Genomic DNA, 21,074 nt, shown 5'->3' with positions numbered 1-21,074 from the left:
GCTGGGTTTTTCACGCTTAACAGTTTCCCGTGTGTATCAAGAATGGTCCACCACCAAAAGGACATCAATTCAACTTGACACAACTGTGGGAAGCATTGGAGCCTGTGGAAATCTTTTGACACTTTGTAGTATCCATGCCCTGACAAATTGAGGCAGTTCTCAGAGCAAAAGTGGGGGGAAGGTGTTCTTAATGTTTATATTTTTGTATAATATTGTTGACTCTGCTGCTTATCTTGGACCAGGTCTCCTCTTGCAAAATATAGATTTTATCTTAATGAGACTAACCTGGGTCAATGAATGTTAAATGGGGATATATAATTTGCTGTTCTTTCTTCCTTAGTTCTCCCTAAGTTCCATACCCACCCAGAGTCCATGTCAGTGGACGATGGCGGTGTGGCTCGCTTCAAGTGCCAGGTCAACAGTGTGCCTGAGGCCAACATCACCTGGGAGAGGGACAGAAACCCACTCAGTACCACCGACAACAGGTATCATCATACTAATATATAGGCCTATACACTCACTCACACACACCTAAAAAAAAATGGGTTATTGTTGGATGATTGCTAATGAACTTGGCGCTTGCCGTCACCCTGCAAGAGAGTTTGCCATATTAGCGATGTAGCTACCTTGCTGCAGATAACTACTTTTTCAAAATGCCTAACTTTTACATTCTCAGAATAACTCTGTCACATCTACTGCATGTGGGCACTAACACCTCTTTCAACTCCTCTCCCTCACTTGTCTAGGTACACTCTCCTGCCCATGGGCATTCTCCAGGTGACTGGTGTGAGGCGGATCGACGCCGGGGTGTACCGTTGTGTGGCCTCCAACATCGCCAACACACGCTTCAGCCACGAGGCTGTGCTCAATGTGACCGGTGAGTGGGAACAACCCGACTGCTCAATGGCGACTCTCCATTGACAGCGCATCTTATTCCAGGACTAGGCTTAATCTGTGTCTGGGAAACCAGCCCTTACAATACAGATCATATTATTAGATGGACCTGGCAATAGTGCGACACTCTCTAAATAATACTAAACTGACCATGTCTATGCTAATCACACAAATCGTGTTAAAAGTCCTATAGGCTAGTGTCTTATCTCTCTTTGTTTGTGTCCTTTTCCTTTCTCTACAGGTGGGGCTTCCAGGATCTACAAGGAGCCAGTTATCCTCTCTGGGCCCCAGAACCTGACCATCACTGTCCACCAGACAGCCATTTTGGAGTGCATCGCCACAGGGAATCCCCGGCCCATCGTGTCTTGGAGCAGGCTGGGTAACGACTGTTCTCATGCAATCAGAATGGCGTACAATGGCCTTAATTTCTACCATACCCAGATGAGTTAATGCCAGCAGCTCAACAATGATTTGATCTCTGTGTCAGCTATTCTGCACTATGTTGCTCTGTAGGCGGGTTAGCTGAGAACGTCACGAAAACTATGCACATGCTTCAATGGAACAGAAGGCCATTGTTTTTGTGAATCTGTATGGCCAGATAGCTAACGACAATGACAAGAAGCTGTCATGTGTGGAATCGTAATGGCTTGTTTCAGTTAGTTTCTTCTCGTTCTTGATACCATGCCTTGTTTAAAGGTCTTTTGACTGATGTCACGTCTATGCTGACATGACAAAAGATTGCTAGCAAGCTAACCAACCGCTGTAACAATGTACTTGAGAGACAAGTGCTCATTGTGCAAATGTATTTATGTTTTCAATAAACATTGGAGATGAAATATAGTATAGTTCTTGTCAACAATCTAAGCCAAACTCGTTTTGCCCCATAGTTGTGCGTCAATTTTGATTGTATGAACCCTGTGTTTTTTGTACTATGTTGGCCTATGTCTTATTCCTTTGTGTGTGTGTGTGTGTGTGCTCTCTCCAGATGGGCGCTCCATCGGGGTGGAGGGCATCCAGGTGTTGGGCACTGGAAACCTGATGATCTCGGACGTGTCGCTGGAGCACTCGGGGGTGTACGTGTGCGCCGCCAACCGCCCCGGGACCAGGATGAGGCGTACCGCACTGGGAAGACTGGTGGTTCAAGGTGAGCTCCCTCCAAACACTTATACCCTTTTCCGACTACTGTGCAGAAGTAAGTCGAGCCAAGCTGTACAGAGCTGGCCTGGTTTAGCATCCACCAATGTTGCTGGCACAGTGATGTGAAAAGAAAATATCTGAGCCATCAGAGTACGGTTTAGGTCAACACAATAGTCTGAAAATGGTAATACTGTACCTGCCTCACCTCACTAAAAGGCACAGCCTGAAGGCTGAATCAAAGTAAAGTTTCAATAATTCATTAGGAATTTATTAAACAGTAAATGATATCCTCCAAGAATGGCTTTCCATATCACAGTGAGCCTTAGCCAATGATCATGACAACTGACCATAACACTGAGGGATACACAAGATCGCAGGGAGGGGGGTTCATGTCCGGGAGGTGGGGTGAGGGTGTGTGGGTGTAGGCTTTGGGCTTTTGGGACTGGTTGTATTGAATTTGGCCATGACTTCTGCCAGGGAATTGAAGGAAAAGGGGTAGGTTTCTGAGAGAGGAGTTGATACCCAAGCTCCACCCTCTCACCTCACCTTTGCCCCCCTTAGAGCTTTGAAGGGGGGGAGGTGAGGTGGGGATGGGAGTTGGTTGTTTTTTTTGGTGACACTATTGGCGTGATAGAGACCCTGTGCTCCCACTTGTAATTAAGCATTGACGCTAATCTCCAGCTGGACTTTGTGTGTGTGTCCACTGCTGTCACTACCTCAGTGACAAGGCCCATCCATCACCCAGCAACTGTCCATACGTTCACCCTCCTCATATTTCTAACTGTCATTACCCCCATTTTAATTGGCTATCCTAAGTGTTTCTCATTATACTGAGGACCACACAAGGGTCACAACACCTCTGGTTAATGTGAGAGACCAACAGCATAATAGGAAACAAATTGCCCTACCGTAAACAACTATGGAAAGGGAAAGGGGGATACCTAGTCAGTTGTACAACTGAATGCATTCAACTGAAATGTGTCTTCTGCATTTAACCCAACCCCTCTGATAGGTTTATATTAGAATGTAATCATGTTTGCTCTCCTGCCTCTCTAGAAGAGATAATCGGCACAGAATATGTAACTGATGTGCAATATATTGATGTTGATGTCTTAACATTGCATTTGCACTTTCAAAGTCAATCAATATCTTTTCCTTAATGAACTAGCCAAATATAGCTCTTATGAAGTACTTATTACAATACCTAGTTACCATACCTGCGATAGATTAGCGTCCTGTCCAGTGGGTGTACTTGTACATAAAGCTGCCTCATGCTCCTGCCCCTATGGGCGTTCTGGTTTGGACAAGTTTTGCCTACTTAGGTACAATAGCTAGCGGCTAGCAAACCTAGCTACCAACATGTTACCTAATACCAAAACAAAATGTAGCCTATAGCAACAAAATGTTACCTAATACCTAGCTAGAAAAATATGACCTATAAAGTAAACTAGATCTCCATATATCCCTTCACCCCTATAATCCATTTAAATTACTCTACTTTGCACCCAGCTGTTAAGGCTCTCCTGATCCATGTTGTGTCAGCCTCTTTGACCTGGTCAATCAATAGTTCTCCCTATCAGTCTTTCACAAGTGGATTGGCCATGGAGGACGTGGTCTTTAATGGATTCATACATTTATTGATTTCGCTCTATTTGTTAAAGAAAAAAGAACAAAGAGCTTTTTAGGATGGCGGTCACATGAAATGGGTGAAATTATTGGTTCATGGACATTGTCAATGTCAAATACAGGCCCAAAGTGACCTAAAATCCCCCAATTCCCTTTTAAAATGTAATACTGGAGGTATATTCAGCTAGAATGTCCGCTTAATATTTGCTGATACTTGATACTGTTCTCAAAAGGTGTCTATGATACTGTTCTCAAAAGGTGTCTATGATACTGTTCTCAAAAGGTGTCTATGATACTGTTCTCAAAAGGTGTCTATGATACTGTTCTCAAAAGGTGTCTATGATACTGTTCTCAAAAGGTGTCTATGATACTGTTCTCAAAAAGTGGCTACAATCCACCACCATAATATGGACTTAAATTTGCCATGTTGCATCCAATAATAACAATACAAAGGTATTGGTTAGGCACAAATCATATAGAATAGCAATGGCCATGAGACTAATTACTTCACCTATTTTTAGCTCTCACATGTTCCCTATTCCTGCCAATAAGGCAAGTCTGATCATATAGAATAATATGAAATACTTTGAGATATGATGCTATTAATATGTGCGACACCACTCAAGTTCAAAGTCCTACTTTGCAGTTGGAGACCTTTAGATATATGCACTGTGTAAAGGAGGTTATTGGAGGCCATAGAGGTCTGCTATTTCACACACTCTGTCCTCTTGACAGACTGTCTGTTTCCCTGTCCCTTCTGCTCTTAAACATTCCGGTCATAGTCATGATATGACGGGACAGGGGGACAGCCAGGATAGGACAGGACAGGACAGATGCAAGGCCAGAGATTTGGACAATGGGAGAGAGGAGAGAAAGAACAAGTGAGAAAAAAACAAGGGTCAGGATGTGTAGACGGTCATTGTGTGTGGGGAAGGGGGAGTGAAGGATCACCTCTCACCTTTAAACTCTGACCCCTTACCCCTGACCTTGTCCTTGGAAAATGGTCGGAGTCGGGGAATAGAGAGAGGGCGGAACACCGTACCGGTCAGGACAGATATGGAAGGAGAGAGAGAAGGGGGTGGTTTTTGGTGTGGAGGAGGGTAAGATTGATGTGTCCCCCAAAGAGAGCGGAGGGTGACCAGTCCCCATACCCTGTCATTCGTTACTACGGTTTTTGGGTGAGTGGGGAGGGGGGACAGTTGTTCTCGTCACAGCTGGATGTCAGGCGGTGGGGGCAGAGTTCAGGGGACACCGAGGGAGGGGGGACACAAAGGGTGCAGGGCATTGAGTGATGACTGCTTTCTCTGAAGGGAGGGCCGGTTAAATCATCCCCCTCATCCATTGCCTTCTTTGGGGTAGAACATTTTCTTTTAAAAAATGTGGAGATGGTTGGAATCGTTGAAAGGCTTTAAAATGCAGATCCCACAGCTGCCGGCTTTACTGAGAGGGTCTTTTTCACATTAGATATGAGTGTCAGAACCAAAGAGCATATATGTCAGAGAGTAGAACATACGCTATATAGACACAAAAGTATGGACACCCCTTCAAATTAGCGGATTCGGCTATTTCAGCCACACCCGTTGCTGGCAGGTGTAGAAAATCGAGCACACAGCCATGCAATCTCCATAGACAAACATTGGCAGGAGAATGGCCTTACTGAAGAGCTCAGTGACTTTCAATGTGGCACTGTCATAGGATGCCACCTTTCCATCAAGTCAGTTCATCAAATTTCTGCCCTGCTAGAGCTTCCCCGGTCAACTGTAAGTACTGTTATTGTGAAGTGGAAATGTCTAGGAGCCACAACGGCTCATCCGCGAAGTGGAAGGCCACACAAGCTCACAGAACGGGACTGCGGAGTGCTGTAGCGTGTAAAAATATACATTTTTGTTCAGCTCTGCTTGGCTCCACCTCCATGGTTGAAGCGAGCATGTAATAAATCCCCCCCCCCACACACACACACACACACGTGACAAACACACAAAACACCCTCATTGTGCTTCAGACGTCCATTCCAGTCGCCCCTTCCATTCAGTCCAACAATTGGCTCAATAGTTATCCCTCAACAGTCATCTGTCGTCCCTGTCGTCATCATCTATCCTAACCCTAAACACAAATGCAACTTATTCGCAGAACAACAGTCTGGGTGTATGAAAGCAGTATACGCTATCAACAGCAATTATTAAATTATAGGTCATCAGGCTAGTGATATAATCTAGCCACTCTCAATTTCAAGTTGTTGTACATCATCCATTAGGGCTCCGTGAGAAATTGGTAGGAAATACAATTCAAAAACATAGTGTAGACACACAGTGCCTTGCGAAAGTATTCGGCCCCCTTGAACTTTGCGACCTTTTGCCACATTTCAGGCTTCAAACATAAAGATATAAAACTGTATTTTTTTGTGACGAATCAACAACAAGTGGGACACAATCATGAAGTGGAACGACATTTATTGGATATTTCAAACTTTTTTAACAAATCAAAAACTGAAAAATTGGGCGTGCAAAATTATTCAGCCCCCTTAAGTTAATACTTTGTAGCGCCACCTTTTGCTGCGATTACAGCTGTAAGTCGCTTGGTGTATGTCTCTATCAGTTTTGCACATCGAGAGACTAAATTTTTTTCCCATTCCTCCTTGCAAAACAGCTCAAGCTCAGTGAGGTTGGATGGAGAGCATTTGTGAACAGCAGTTTTCAGTTCTTTCCACAGATTCTCGATTGGATTCAGGTCTGGACTTTGACTTGGCCATTCTAACACCTGGATATGTTTATTTTTGAACCATTCCATTGTAGATTTTGCTTTATGTTTTGGATCATTGTCTTGTTGGAAGACAAATCTCCGTCCCAGTCTCAGGTCTTTTGCAGACTCCATCAGGTTTTCTTCCAGAATGGTCCTGTATTTGGCTCCATCCATCTTCCCATCAATTTTAACCATATTCCCTGTCCCTGCTGAAGAAAAGCTGGCCCAAACCATGATGCTGCCACCACCATGTTTGACAGTGGGGATGGTGTGTTCAGGGTGATGAGCTGTGTTGCTTTTACGCCAAACATAACGTTTTGCATTGTTGCCAAAAAGTTCAATTTTGGTTTCATCTGACCAGAGCACCTTCTTCCACATGTTTGGTGTGTCTCCCAGGTGGCTTGTGGCAAACTTTAAACAACACTTTTTATGGATATCTTTAAGAAATGTCTTTCTTCTTGCCACTCTTCCATAAAGGCCAGATTTGTGCAATATACGACTGATTGTTGTCCTATGGACAGAGTCTCCCACCTCAGCTGTAGATCTCTGCAGTTCATCCAGAGTGATCATGGGCCTCTTGGCTGCATCTCTGATCAGTCTTCTCCTTGTATGAGCTGAACGTTTAGAGGGACGGCCAGGTCTTGGTAGATTTGCAGTGGTCTGATACTCCTTCCATTTCAATATTATCGCTTGCACAGTGCTCCTTGGGATGTTTAAAGCTTGGGAAATCTTTTTGTATCCAAATCCGGCTTTAAACTTCTTCACAACAGTATCTCGGACCTGCCTGGTGTTTTCCTTGTTCTTCATGATGCTCTCTTGCGCTTTTAACGGACCTCTGAGACTATCACAGTGCAGGTGCATTCATACGGAGACTTGATTACACACAGGTGGATTGTATTTATCATCATTAGTCATTTAGGTCAACATTGGATCATTCAGAGATCCTCACTGAACTTCTGGAGAGAGTGCACTGAAAGTAAAGGGGCTGAATAATTTTGCACGCCCAATTTTTCAGTTTTTGATTTGTTAAAAAAGTTTGAAATATCCAATAAATGTTGTTCCACTTCATGATTGTGTCCCACTTGTTGTTGATTCTTCACAAAAAATACAGTTTTATATCTTTATGTTTGAAGCCTGAAATGTGGCAAAAGGTCGCAAAGTTCAAGGGGGCCGAATACTTTCGCAAGGCACTGTATTGAAGGCCATTAACCTAAAAGCTACAATGACATACTAAACCAAGCAGTTAGAGACTGGCTGAAGTGACAATCAGATTGTGCTGATCAACTGGCAGGTGTCTTCACTGACATTTTCAACATGTCCCTGATTGAGTCTGTAATACCAACATTTTTCAAGCAGACCACCATAGTCCCTGTGCCCAAGAACACTAAGACAACCTGCCTAAATGACTACAGACCCGTAGCATCACGTCCGTAGCCATGAAGTGCTTTGAAAGGCTGGTAATGGCTCACATCAACACCATTATCCCAGAAACCCTAGACCCACTCCAATTTACATACCCCCCAAACAGATCCACAGATGATACAATTTCTATTGCACTCCACACTGCCCTTTCCCACCTGGACAAAAGGAACACTTATGTGAGAATGCTAATTAACTACAGCTCAGCGTTCAACACCATAGTACCCTCTAAACTCATCACTAAGCTAAGGATCCTGGGATTAAACACCTCCCTCTGCAACTGGATCCTGGACTTCGAGACGGGCCACCCCCAGATGATGAGGGTAGGTAGCAACACATCTGCCACGCTGATCCTCAACAGTGGAGCACCCCAGGGGTGCGTGCTCAGTCCCCTCCTGTACTCCCTGTTCACCCATGACTGCATGGCCAGGCACGACTCCAACACCATCATTAAGTTTGCAGATGACACAACAGTGGTAGGCCTGATCACCAACAACGACAAGACAGCCTATAGAAAGGGGGTCAGAGACCTGGCCGGATTAACAACCTATCCCTCAACGTAACCAAGACTAAGGAGATGATTGTGGACTACAGGAAAAGGAGAACTGAGCACGCCCCCATTCTCATCGACGGGGCTATAGTGGAGCAGGTTGAGAGCTTCAAGTTCCTTGGTGTCCACATCAACAACAAACTAGAATGGTCCAAACAAGACGGTCGTGAAGAGGGCACGACAAAGCCTATTCCCCCTCAGGAAACTAAAAAGATTTGGCATGGGTCCTGAGATCCTCAAAAGGTTCTACAGCTGCAACTTCAAGAGCATCCTGACTGGTTGCATCACTGCCTGGTACGGCAATTTCTTGGCCTCCGACCGCAAGGCACTACAGAGGGTAGTGGGTACAGCCCAGTACATCACTGGGGCTAAGCTGCCTGCCATCCAGGACCTCTACACCAGGCTGTGTCAGAGGAAGGCCCTAAAAATTGTCAAAGACCCCAGCCACTCCAGTCATAGACTGTTCTCTCTATTCCCGCATGGCAAGTGGTACCGGAGAGCCAAGTCTAGGACAAAAAGGCTTCTCAACAGTTTTTACCCCCAAAAGACTCCTGAACAGGTAATCAAATGGCAACCCGGACTATTTGCATTGTGTGTGTGTGTGTGTGTGTGTGTGTCCCGCTCTCTCTCTCTGCTCTCACACTACCTCTCCCTTAGACCCTGTTTATCTCTCTTCCCAGGCCCAGTTTCTCTGGGCCTCAGCCAGGGAGGGGAGAGGGCAGGGGCTCAGGGGGTGTCAGTGTCAATAAATCAATGAGATGCTTAGATGGCAAGAGGGGCTAGGGCTGGGGGTCTCTACATATATGCATGTCCCATTGTGTGCTATTGAACTTGGTGTCAGGCGGGACCGTGAACCCCGCATATGTCCTGGGGACACCGGAGAGCCAGGAAGAGTCAGAAGGGGGGAGAGAAGTGGGGGTTAGGGTAATATTAGGCTGTCCTCTGGAAGTCTCTCCCTATGTTAAGTTCAAGCTCCAGGAAGAGGAGAGGAATGTTTGTATAGATCTGTTGGGGTAGATGTAGGGATGTTTGTATGTATTGATACACCTGCAATTGTTAACATTGAGGTATATGTAATGTGGCAGCATGCTATAGGCTACTATAACTATGGACAAAGTGTTTTCTGGTCAGGTCACATTGTCAGGACAAACTCAGGGTCCTACTGTGCATTTAGGATTTGAGAGCTATGTTTCTATCAGGTCAGAGAAAACTGTATAAAACTATATGGTCTAGAGATATGGTCAAATCAAATTCACTTCTGAAAGTCCTTAATATTAGGACTGCAATGGTCATAACCACCTTTATACGATAGTACAGCTAACCTCTATAGTTCATTATAAGAATGACAGCACGTAGAATTCAATGCTCTCCCCAAAAAGGCCTTGTCATTCTAATCAATGCCTTTCTCCTCTCTCTCTGTTTACCCTCAACATCTTTCTTCTGGCATCCTTCTCTTTCATTCATCCTCCTTTTCTATACAACTGTTCTTCTGCCTTTCAATTTTTTCTCGAAACAACTTTTTTATCCCTCCACTTATCACTAGCCTGCTTACGTTCCTCTCTTCTCCTATCCTCTTATATTGTCCTCCTTCCATTCTCCTCATCTCAGCCACTTCCCCTCTTGACTTTTTGAAAGTGCTAAGCCTATATCTTACTTTCATGCAGTTATATAGTATCACAAGCGAATGCAATTGTAGATTGAATTTCCCCCACAGTGATACAAGGATTAATCACTTATATACACAATACACTTACAACAAATTCATAATTCTCTCCCCACCAGCTCCCCCTGAGTTCATGCAGTGGCCGCAGTCTGTCTCGAAACCAGCGGGGGGCAGTGCTGTATTCACCTGTGTGGCCCAGGGGGTCCCTGAGCCTCACCTCATCTGGCTGAAGAATGGCAAGATCCTGATGCCCAGCGACAACGTCAAGCTCACCAACAACAACAGGTACTGTACACCAGGGGTGTATTCATTCCGCCGATTCGGTTTTAACACATGTCTTAAACGGAATGAAATGGGGAGGGACCTACCAGAATTTGTCCAATAGAAACTCTTGTTTTGCTCTATTTGCTTCCGTTTGGTAAACGGTAATGAATACACAGCTGGGTTTACATTTAAGCAGACACTAAGTCTTATCTATAGCAACTTAGGCCTATAGTCAGTGCATTCAACTTAAGTAGGTAAAACAAACATACCAAAATGCAAGTAAAATGTTTGTTGAAATAATATACGCTAAATCTGCAAAATCAGCACTTCCCCTAGATTATTTTCCAAGTGGACCTACAGAAGAGCAGTTCATATATTTCACCACAAGGTGGCATTTTTGGATAGTGGCTGAAATCTCCCTCTGATGAGTAGGCTGAAGCTCTGTATTTACACTGAACAAGAGAGGATGGGAATCAATGATTATGTTTTTAATCACAAAGAATTCCATTGTTTATCTGAATATTTGTTTGAATACATACAACCAACCCATTTTTATGTTGTTTACACAATATAGCAATGTTTTAATCTGTCCTAACTCAAATAAACAATCCAAAAAACGGATTTAATCTTTTATCTCCATTATCCAGCACCCTGGCCATGACGCGCATCACCTCGGAGGACGAGGCCATCTACCAGTGCATCGCTGAGAACATGGCAGGCACCAACCAGGCTAGCGCCCGTCTGGCTGTGTCCCTGGCCAAGGATCTGCCCGACTCCCCCCAGGGCCTCACGGCCACAGCCCTCTCCCCCAGGGCCCTGCAGCTCGCCTGGATCCAACCGCCAGCCGAGATCACCGACGGCATCATCGGCTATGTGCTCCACAGCCGCAAGATCGGAGGTGAGTGAGAGTCTGTGTGATAATCTATCAGCGTTCAAAGCAGAGCTAAGAGAAAGTTCTTTCTTAATTGCCTCAAAAAAATCTGTCCTCTCCTAGCCTCCTGTCCTTCATTGTGCTGATCTAAAAGAACTGGCCAGGTGAAAGCCAGCCTAATGATGAGTTTACTAAGGACAGATTTTTAAGCAATTGAGATAGCACTTTGTTTTCTTTCAAATACTTTAGTTGCACTTGCCTGAGTGTGCCTGCTGCAATGGAATTTAACCCTAATTTATATTTCTTCTGCCACAACAACTAATGATGATACTGCTTGTTGTTCCCCCCAGAGCCGGACAGCAGAGAGCTGCAGGAGGCAGTCAGTAAAACCACCTTCCAACACAATTTTATCAACCTGGAGCCAGCCACCACCTACTCCATCTACCTCAAGGCCTACTCCCCACTGGGCGCCAGCCAGCAGTCCAGCACTGTGGTGGCCACAACACTAGGGGGCGGTATGTCACCAGGAACATGCACACTGCTCACGTTGCAAAATAAATCTACACATGCATCTTATCCAATCATTGCACTCACACTGCTGTTGCGCGTCAACAAGCATTTGCGTAGCCAGGCGCTAAAATGGAACTTGGTTCTATTTGTGAAGCTCGACGCGCTGCAAGTCCTGCCTTACCCATCTCCTCATTGGTTTTTAGGAACATACACCCACGTGGGTGATTGAAAGATGAACTGAGGTCTGCACTCCAGTCCAGTTGGTAGTGGTAATGCACCATAAAGTTGGTTGCCTTCTGCCATATAAATTCAGAAGAAGAAGCCTGAAGAAGGAGAGATTACAAAAAACGAACTCGGTTTACCCTTTTATCTGTGGATTAATTGTCGGAGTAGAGGACCTTGTGCATTTCAGGTGTAACGCCCTGATCTGTTTCACCTGTCCTTGTGCTTGTCTCCACACCTCCCCATCTGCCCATCTCCAGGTATCGCCCACCAGGCTGTCTGTGCCAGTTTGTTTTGTTCGTTCATACCTGCCAGCTTCCTTGCTCCTGTCTTTGCTATAGTCCCTGTTTTCTAGTTCCCAGTTTTGACCTTTCCTGCCTGACCTGACCCTGAGCCCGCCTGCTGTTCCGGTGCCTTACACCCTCTCTGAATCATTCACCCCTGCCTGCCTTGACCTGCCGTTTGCCTGCCCCTTTTTAAAGAATACAGTATAGTTTCTTCAACACTGTCTGCACCTGGGTCATACCTATAACGTGATATTCAGGTAAAATAACAATCCAATGTTTATATCCCAGGACAAATTAGCTAGCAACAGCAAGCTAGCTAACTAGAATGGAATAGATGTTTAATGCTCTTCAACCTGTCCCCAATTTAATATAGTTTGTTCAGAATTTGTTTTGATACTTCAACCTGCGTGTCCTGATCGCGTCTGGTGTGGGTGGGCAAAATCAACATGCACGTGCGCGAGCAAGCTGTCTGGTCAGCATGTTAGCTTCCCCAAAGCCTAACCGTAACCATTTCCCCATGTGCAACATAAAGGGTTACACTTTATAATTACGTTCAACAATTACAATTTATAAACTGTGTATGAATAGTGTACTATTATACTTATAGTGTACATATGCTATTAATAAATGAGTGTTTTTTAATTTAACACATTTTAATTTAACACATTTAACAGATTTACTCACATTTATAAGCATTCCTAAACATTTATACGCATAAATCATGTCTTATTTATAAAGGTTATAATTAAATATAACCAAATAAATTGATTCTATTATATTATGGGGGGAAAAATGTAATGCTAACCTAGGATCAGTGTCTAGTGGCTACTTCACTCTACCCCACATACAGTAGCTCCATGTACAGTATATTGCACAAAGAGGACAGCGGAGTGCTTTAGGATGATGTAGCTAGACTAGTGTAAGATTGGGAATATGTCCTGTGTAAGATGTAGCTTTTTTTTATAAATGATTCTACGGCCTGATAGCCTGCCTGGTTATTTACAACCTGTGATCGAATGAAGGTGTTTATCTCCTCTTCCCTCTTTTGATGTCATTTCATCCTTTTTACATCCCGCATCCCCCTTTTCTCATCTGTTCTCTCCATGTCTGGGCACTTATGTCAATACTCATACTATTTCACTCTTCTTCCGTCACTGATAAACACTTCCTTGTTTAACTCTCCTGGTTTTACTATCTCTTTGAGCTTTATCATAATTTCATCCTTGTCCCTCTTTTACTCTCTCTTCAATTGTATTCAATTCATACACCTTCTCTTTCATACTGCCTCTCTAACCATCTCTACACTATTTCTATCTTTCTGCTGTCCTTTCCAATCATTGATTAATTTTTTTAATTTTTTTTTAATTTTTTTTTTACATCCAATGTCCTAATCTCTACTCCTGCAGTGCCCACTCCCCCTACCTTCTTCACCAAGGTGGTGAACTCCACTGCGGTCCAGGTGCTATGGGAGCTCCCCAGCAAGCCTGGCAAGGCAGAGGGCTTCAGGCTCACCTACCGCAGGGTCCCGCACACCAACTTCCAAGGGCCAGTTCAGTTCCCCTGCCACGTCAATGCCCACACCATCTCCCGTCTTGGTGAGTGAGAGTGAATGAGTGAGTGAGTGAGTGTGTGAGAGAGAGAATGTGTATGCATGAATTATGCAAGAACAGAATCATATCACCTCCAGCGACAGAGACGATGAATTATTAGTTTGTTTTTATTTGTCTCTTAGACACTGGAAAGAATCAGTTAAACATAGTAATGTAATTATCTTTATAATATTTTGTGCACTTTTCCTACCACATTAGTCAATGTAATAATAATGATGCAAGGCTGAAATAATAAGAGAGTGAGGAAAGAAATACAGGAAACCATTTACATTTTAGTCATTTAGCAGAATGTCTTATCTTGGAATGAAAAACAAATAAACACACCTGGGGTAATATATGTACTCTCTCCTATGCTATTAGAAAAAGCAATAACGTGGAAAAAAAACAGGCAAATAATTAGAGGGTTTGAAAGTCTTTATTACATGAGCATGACAAGGGCTTTAAAATCCACTTGATATTGGTGTTCCAATTTTTTGTTGTTGATAAAGTTATTATAATATTATATTCAGATTAATAGTCCCCGCGATATGCATATTCACATTGAATAGTCCCCGCGATATGCAACTTTTCAGGGAAGTCAGGAACCAATATACACAGTCAGTTAGGAAAGCAAAGGCTAGCTTTTTCAAACAGAAATTTGCATCCTGCAACACTAATTCCAAAAGGTTTTGGGACACTGTAAAGTCCATGGAGAATAAGAGCACCTCCACTCAGCTGCCCACTGCACTGAGGCTAGGAAACACTGTCACCACCGATAAATCCCCGATAATCGATAATTTCAATAAGCATTTCTCTACGGCTGGCCATGCTTTCCACCTGGCTACCCCAGCCTCGGCCAACAGCTCTGCACCCCCCACAGCAACTGGCCCAAGTATCCCACATCCCCCCCCCCCCCCCGCTGATGTTCTGAAAGAGCTGCAAAATCTGGATCAGCTGGGCTAGACAATCTGGACCCTATCTTCCATTATTGCAACCCCTATTACTAGTCAGTCTAGTCTCTCATTCTTATCGTCTGAGATTCCTAAAGATTGGAAAGTGGCCGCGGTCACCCCCCTCTTCAAAAGGGGAGACACTCTAGACCCAAACTGTTACAGACCTATATCCATCCTGCCCTGCCTTCCTAAAGTCTTCGAAAGCCAAGTTAACATACAGATCATCGACCATTTCAAATCCCACCGTACCTTCTCCGCTATGCAATCCGGTTACAGAGCTGGTCATGGGTGCACCTCAGCCTCAAGGTCCTGAACAATATCATAACCGCCATCGATAAGAGACAGTACTGTGCAGCCGTCTTCATCGACCTGGCCAAGGCTTTCGACTCTGTGAATCACTGCATTCTTATCGGCAGACTCAACAGCCTCAACAGTTTCTCAAATGACTGCCTCGCCTGGTTCACTAACTACTTCTCAGATAGAGTTCAGTTTGTCAAATCGGAGTGCCTGTTTTCCGGACCTCTGGCAGTCTCTATGGGGGTGTCACAGGGTTCAATTCTCAGGCTGACTATTTTCTCTGTAAATATCAATGATGTCGCTCTTGCTGCAGGTGATTCTCTGATCCACCTCTACGCAGACGACACCATTCTGTATACATCTGGCCCATCTTTGGACACTGTGTAAACAACCTTCCGAATGAGCTTCAATGCCATTACAACTCTCCTTCTGTGGCCTCCAACTGCTCTTAAATGCTAGTAAAACTAAATGCATGCTCTTCAACCGATCGCTGCCCGCACCCGCCCGCCCGACTAGCATCACTACTCTGGACGGTTCTGACTTAGAATATGTGGACAACTATAAATACCTAGGTGTCTGGCTAGACTGTAAACTCTCTTTTCAGACTCATTAGCCTATCCAATCCAAAATTAAATCTAGAATCAGCTTCCTATTTTGCAGCAAAGTGTTGTGTCTTTGGCATAATTAAAGTGAAGACTTATTTTATCATATCAAAACTCTGTAATTATTATTAGGTGATTAAACTAATCATGTAAATGTAATTAACTAGGAAGTCTGGGCACCAAGGAAAATCTTCAGATTACAAAGTTATAATTTTCCTAATATAACTCTTCAGATATTTTAATATCTGATCAATTCTTATTAAAGAATTATTCTTTACCTCACGTTAGTCTCATTCCAAATATCGTAAATCGCTGGTTATCTGCATGAACCCAGCCTTTACTATGAATCATCCATACACCAATTGTCTTAATCATTAATTTACTAACTAAATAATCACAGAAATGCATAAACAAACAACAGTTATGGTTACAAGGAAATGATAGGGGAGGTTCCCTAGTGAGCTAAACCGATATGACGGCTTGGTGGACAAAGGGAAGTGGGTGTGGACTGAAAAGGGCGGGAAAAGACAAACGAGTCCCTACACAGTTGATAATTCTATTAATTGAAATGCTTTGCACATGAAAGCTCACTCATTCGGGGATAATTGTATTCACCATATATTTACACCCAGTGTGTCATCGTGATCTCTGTTGGAATCATCAGTCCTCTGTTGGAGAGTACATACGAGTCTCTCTCTTTCTGCTTCCCTGAAGATCAAAGTATTTCATGGTTAGAATGGATACTTCAGAGTACCATTCAGAAATGTTCTCATAGATACAGTGGGGCAAAAAAGTATTTAGTCAGCCACCAATTGTGCAAGTTCTCCCACTTTAAAAGATGAGAGAGGCCTGTAATTTTCATCATAGGTACACTTCAACTATGACAGACAAAAGGAGAAAAAAAGAATCCAGAAAATCACATTGTAGGATTTTTAATGAATTCATTTGCAAAATATGGTGGAAAATAAGTATTAGATTCTTATTAGATAAGAATTAGATGCAAATCCCATAATTGAGAAATGTACATATTCAGAGATATAGTGTTTTCCTGTCCTCTCTGAGGTCACCAAATTAAACACACTTGTCATACCTGTCCCTTAAGTGTCCACGGACCATTCCCACCTTCTCACAAGTGGAGAGAGAGGGGATGCCACGATCTATACCTAGAAAGGGCCACATCTTGACAAAAGCCTCCTTCACTCATGCTGCCAAACATACCCTCGTAACACTGACTATCCTACCGATCCTTGACTTCGGCGATGTCATTTACAAAATAGCCTCCAACACTCTACTCAGCAAATTGGATGCAGTCTATCACAGTGCCATTCGTTTTGTCACCAAAGCCCCATATACTACCCACCACTGCGACCTGTATGCTCTTGTTAGCTGGTCCTTGCTAAATATTCGTCGCCAAACCCACTGGCTCCAGGTCATCTGTAAGTCTTTGCAAGGTAAAGCTCCGCCTTATCTCAGCTCACTGGTCACCATAGCAACACCCACCCGTAGCACGCGCTCCAGCAGGTATATTTCACTGGTCATCCCAAAAGCCAACACTTACTTTGGCCACCTTTCCTTCCAGTTCTCTGCTGCCAATGACTGGAACGAATTGCAAAAATCACTGAAGTTGGAGACTTATATCTCCCTCACTAACTTTAAGCATCAGCTGTCAGAGCAGCTTACTGATCTCTGCAGATGTACACAGCCCCTCTGTAAATAGCCCATCCAACCAACTACCTACCTCATCCCCATATTTGTTTTTGTTTTTCTGCTCTTTTGCACACCAGTATTTCTACTTGCACATCATCATCTGCACATCTATCACTCCAGTGTTAATGCTAAATTGTAATTATTTTGCCACTATGGCCTATTTATTGCCTTACCTCCCTAATCTTACTACATTTGCACACACTGTATATACATGTTTCTATTGTGTTATTGACTGGACGTTTGTTTGTCCCATGTGTAACTCTGTGTTGTTGTGTTTTTCGCACTGCTTTGCTCTATCTTGGCCAGGTCGCAGTTGTAAAAGAGAACTTGTTCTCAACTGGCCTACCTGGTTAAATAAAGGTGAAAATAAAGAATTTAAAAAACACATTGTCTTAACTGAATTGCAGAAAATTCAGGAAAAAGATGTGATGTAAGATTGGTTTTCCAATAAGGCTAGCCTTAGGCCAGAGCTGGCTTTAAAACGTTGCAGTGGTGCAGAGAATAACAATTACCCCATATTTGAATGATTATGTGACATCAAGTTAATTACCATGAACATGGAAGAGAAACTTAATATCCCTCTGTAGCACAGACATGTGAAAGGGAGCTCTTTAAAATTGTTTTTTTCCCCTTACATGCTTTGCTGTATTTGTAAAAAATAAAAAAAAGTTAAATGTAAAGACACCTAGTGGAAAATGACTGGATGGGTTGGTGTCATTGCATTTAGAACTTAAGTTTTCTCCTACTGTAGCAATAACTAAATCTATATCGAGATATTAAAAGATGGAGACATGGGAGGATGTTGGCGGTATCGAGTTAGAGATGACAGAGTGAGAGAGTTGAGAGGAAAGACAGTTGTGAGTTAGGGGGGAGGGAGGGAGTAGGGGAAAGGAACAGTCCAGGCAAGAGAAGTGAAAAATGACATGCTCCTCAATCTCTTTCAATCGCCCAATCAATAGCTTTGCTTTTATCGAGCAAGCAATCTATACAACTCGGCCAATATCTCTCCATTTAAATATGATCTTCAAAGTTGTCAAAGGGAATTTATAATGTGATACTGTCACCTTATGACTTGTTCTTGCAGAAACCGGCGCGGTGTATGAAGTCAATCTATTGGCCTATAACGGGAACGGCGAGAGCGGTTGCTCCAAGAGGCTGGTGTCACTGACAGAAGAGGGCACCAACGCCAAAACCAGTGGTGAGTGTCCAATAAATATTAGAGTCAAGTCAGTATTGAATAATAAACTATATTTTCTAGACAAGTATTAGTTTTTTGGTGATCTTCTGTCCTTTTAGCTTCAAGTGCATTTTTCAGTGACTCTTAGTTTGTTTTTTGGCATTGCCTTATGATCTAATATGTCTTTCTGTATGTTACTGTGTATTGTACTGGCTAATGAGTGTATGGATGTGCACATCATGTGTTTCTTGGTTGCAGGTGGGGAGAACCAGTGTAACTGTATACAGGATGGCGAGGGCTCGATGGGCGGTATCGTGGTTGGCATTCATATTAGCATGGCCTGCATCATCTTCTGTGTGCTCTTCCTCATGTTTGGATACCGTCGCAGGTAAGTAGGGGCCCTACCTGATGGGACCCACTAGGTGTTGCTTTGCTTCTAGTACTGTACTTTCAGATTGGATTTTTAAGGCCAGGTAAACTTCAGATATATCCTGATCACCCATGATTAATCATGGCAGAGTGAGATTATGAATGTTAACTTTGGTATATTACATGTTAGTTGTATTCATAAAGTTGTGTGTTGTTTTTAGAGTGGACTTGCGTACGTGTAATATTGAAACATGTATTAATGTCCCCAGTCTGTTCTGCAGTAAAGGGACTCAGGACAGCTGGTCTGTGCCAAGGGGGGAGGACCGGGGACACCTGGGACAAAACGGGATCCCCAAAGAGGGGGTCACTCGTCCGGCAGAAGTCGCCCTCAAGTTAGTGCCTCAGGTAGGAGGACCGGTGCACTGACACATTGACAGACTAACCTGACTCATTCACTAAACTGAAAACACTAAGCTAACCTCTCACATAATGTGGCCATTAGTTTTGTTCATCCATGGCTCCATCGGCTGTTTTCATCCCTGTAACAGACAGGAGGTGACTGAATAGATGTCCCGGTCTTATAATTGAATCATAGATGACATTTAGAGCTGCATGATATGGGTTGCCAGGACACGGCATTGACGTCACAGTAGTTTGGCCTCCAGGGATAACTTAGTTTCTAAAACAAAGTTGACACCTTCAGGACATCTCGAGTCGCCAATATCTCAGGATGAAGTGATCTATCATGCTCACAATCCCGTCTCTCTCTGTTGTCACAAGCTCATCCAACTATTCGATCTGAGATCTATATCTCATCCGTCTGTGATTTCTGACCCCATGGGTTACAAGCCTCAGGACTCGAGTCAATCAAACCTGGATTTGCTACCACTGAATGAAACATTTTTACCACGTCAAGCAAAAAGGATTTTACTTCAAAGTGTTCTAGAGACTAGGGTGTGTTTTTCTAAAGGGCTTTAAATGTTTTATTTGATTGAATTGTCAGAGCTGTGTTGAACAACATCGATGTTACTATGTCCAGGGGTAGAAATTATGAACAAGATGATTGGTCAACAACAATGCAGAAGTAATCATCAGTGGACAAAAGGAGAGATAAGATCGAAGTTGCCAAATTATAGACTCTGACACTCCGTCTTTTGTCTCTTTTTCTTTTCCAGAGTCGTGACTCCACATCTCAGGGAGGGGCTCTGGTGCGTCCAGCCCAATGCCAGGTCCTCATCGAGCAGCACTTGTCTGGTCTGCCTGGGACGGGCACTGGCTAACACTCGCCAATAACCTCCTAAACCCATCTTTACCAACAATTACCCACCCTCCACCCCAAAGGTTTGCCTGTTGATGGTTCCTCCACCCCGCCTGCCCAACCAAAGCCCCCCCCCCCCCCCCCCATGCCACCCTAGAGTCCTGCGATGCCAGGGGTCCGCCATTGTTCTATCAGTCGCCAAAAAAACGTTCTGCTGCTAACGAACAAAAGCTCAAAGCTCAAAGTAGCTGAGTGACATAATGCTCCATGTTTCCACTGAACTCTCTCGCCTTCCCTCCCTTCTCTTAAACCAAAGTCTAATGCCTTTATGTTCGGTGTACATGTGAATGCAGAATGCTAGCTTTGAGAAATGCCTCGGGCTTTCTTATGTTACCGAGGGGAGCATCTATAACCAAAATGTTCTCTTTCAATGGCGTCCCCTTGGTAACAGTACATGCACTTGCACTGTGCTTATCTCTAGGATCTCTATATATGTTCCAGTCCACTTAGGAAATGTTTGAACTAAGTGTACTAAAGAATTCCTGATAACTTCCTGTTAGAGGGAACAGTACATTTTTGTTTGCCTTTGATTAGCCTTAGCTCTGCAATACGTAACAGACGCAAATGACAAAGCGGCCTTGTTAATAGCCTTATGGAGGTATGAGTCTCATTGAGTTGATTGTCTTTATCACCGTACTAGCCTTGAGACAGGTTGAGGTCCGGAGGAACCATAAAAGGCAACCCCCCCCCCCCCCCCCCCCCCCCCTCCTTTAACAAACCACTCAAACCCAATTCTGCCTCCAAAGATAGCTACCTCAGTCTGATGTGATTGTCCGAGTCACAGTTGAGGCTAACGTTAGCCTGCTGGATGCTGCTAGAGCAAGCCTACCTCAGACCTCAAAAATAAATCCTGTACCCTTAATACTTAATAATAATTGAA

At 43.7% G+C, this 21,074-nt stretch overlaps 1 protein-coding gene across 1 annotated transcript in view; it reads left to right on the top strand.

The window, feature by feature from the left end:
- The window catches only part of LOC139372343 (immunoglobulin superfamily DCC subclass member 3-like), a 41,239-nt gene extending 21,083 nt beyond the window's left edge, over window positions 1-20,156 (top strand). The window contains exons 3-14 of the mRNA XM_071112061.1: window positions 341-485; window positions 747-877; window positions 1,136-1,273; window positions 1,880-2,038; window positions 10,148-10,313; window positions 10,940-11,190; window positions 11,514-11,678; window positions 13,589-13,777; window positions 18,415-18,528; window positions 18,766-18,895; window positions 19,146-19,281; window positions 20,052-20,156. Coding sequence (XP_070968162.1) covers window positions 341-485; window positions 747-877; window positions 1,136-1,273; window positions 1,880-2,038; window positions 10,148-10,313; window positions 10,940-11,190; window positions 11,514-11,678; window positions 13,589-13,777; window positions 18,415-18,528; window positions 18,766-18,895; window positions 19,146-19,281; window positions 20,052-20,156 — 1,829 coding nt within the window. The remainder of the gene's footprint in view (window positions 1-340; window positions 486-746; window positions 878-1,135; window positions 1,274-1,879; window positions 2,039-10,147; window positions 10,314-10,939; window positions 11,191-11,513; window positions 11,679-13,588; window positions 13,778-18,414; window positions 18,529-18,765; window positions 18,896-19,145; window positions 19,282-20,051) is intronic.
- The last annotated feature ends 918 nt before the right edge of the window (window positions 20,157-21,074 follow it).

Source organism: Oncorhynchus clarkii, chromosome 18 (assembly GCF_045791955.1).
Source record: "Oncorhynchus clarkii lewisi isolate Uvic-CL-2024 chromosome 18, UVic_Ocla_1.0, whole genome shotgun sequence".
Classification (NCBI taxonomy): domain Eukaryota; kingdom Metazoa; phylum Chordata; class Actinopteri; order Salmoniformes; family Salmonidae; genus Oncorhynchus; species Oncorhynchus clarkii.
The sequence above is the reverse complement of the archived record's forward strand: the minus strand, read 5'-3'. Positions and strand labels throughout refer to the sequence as shown.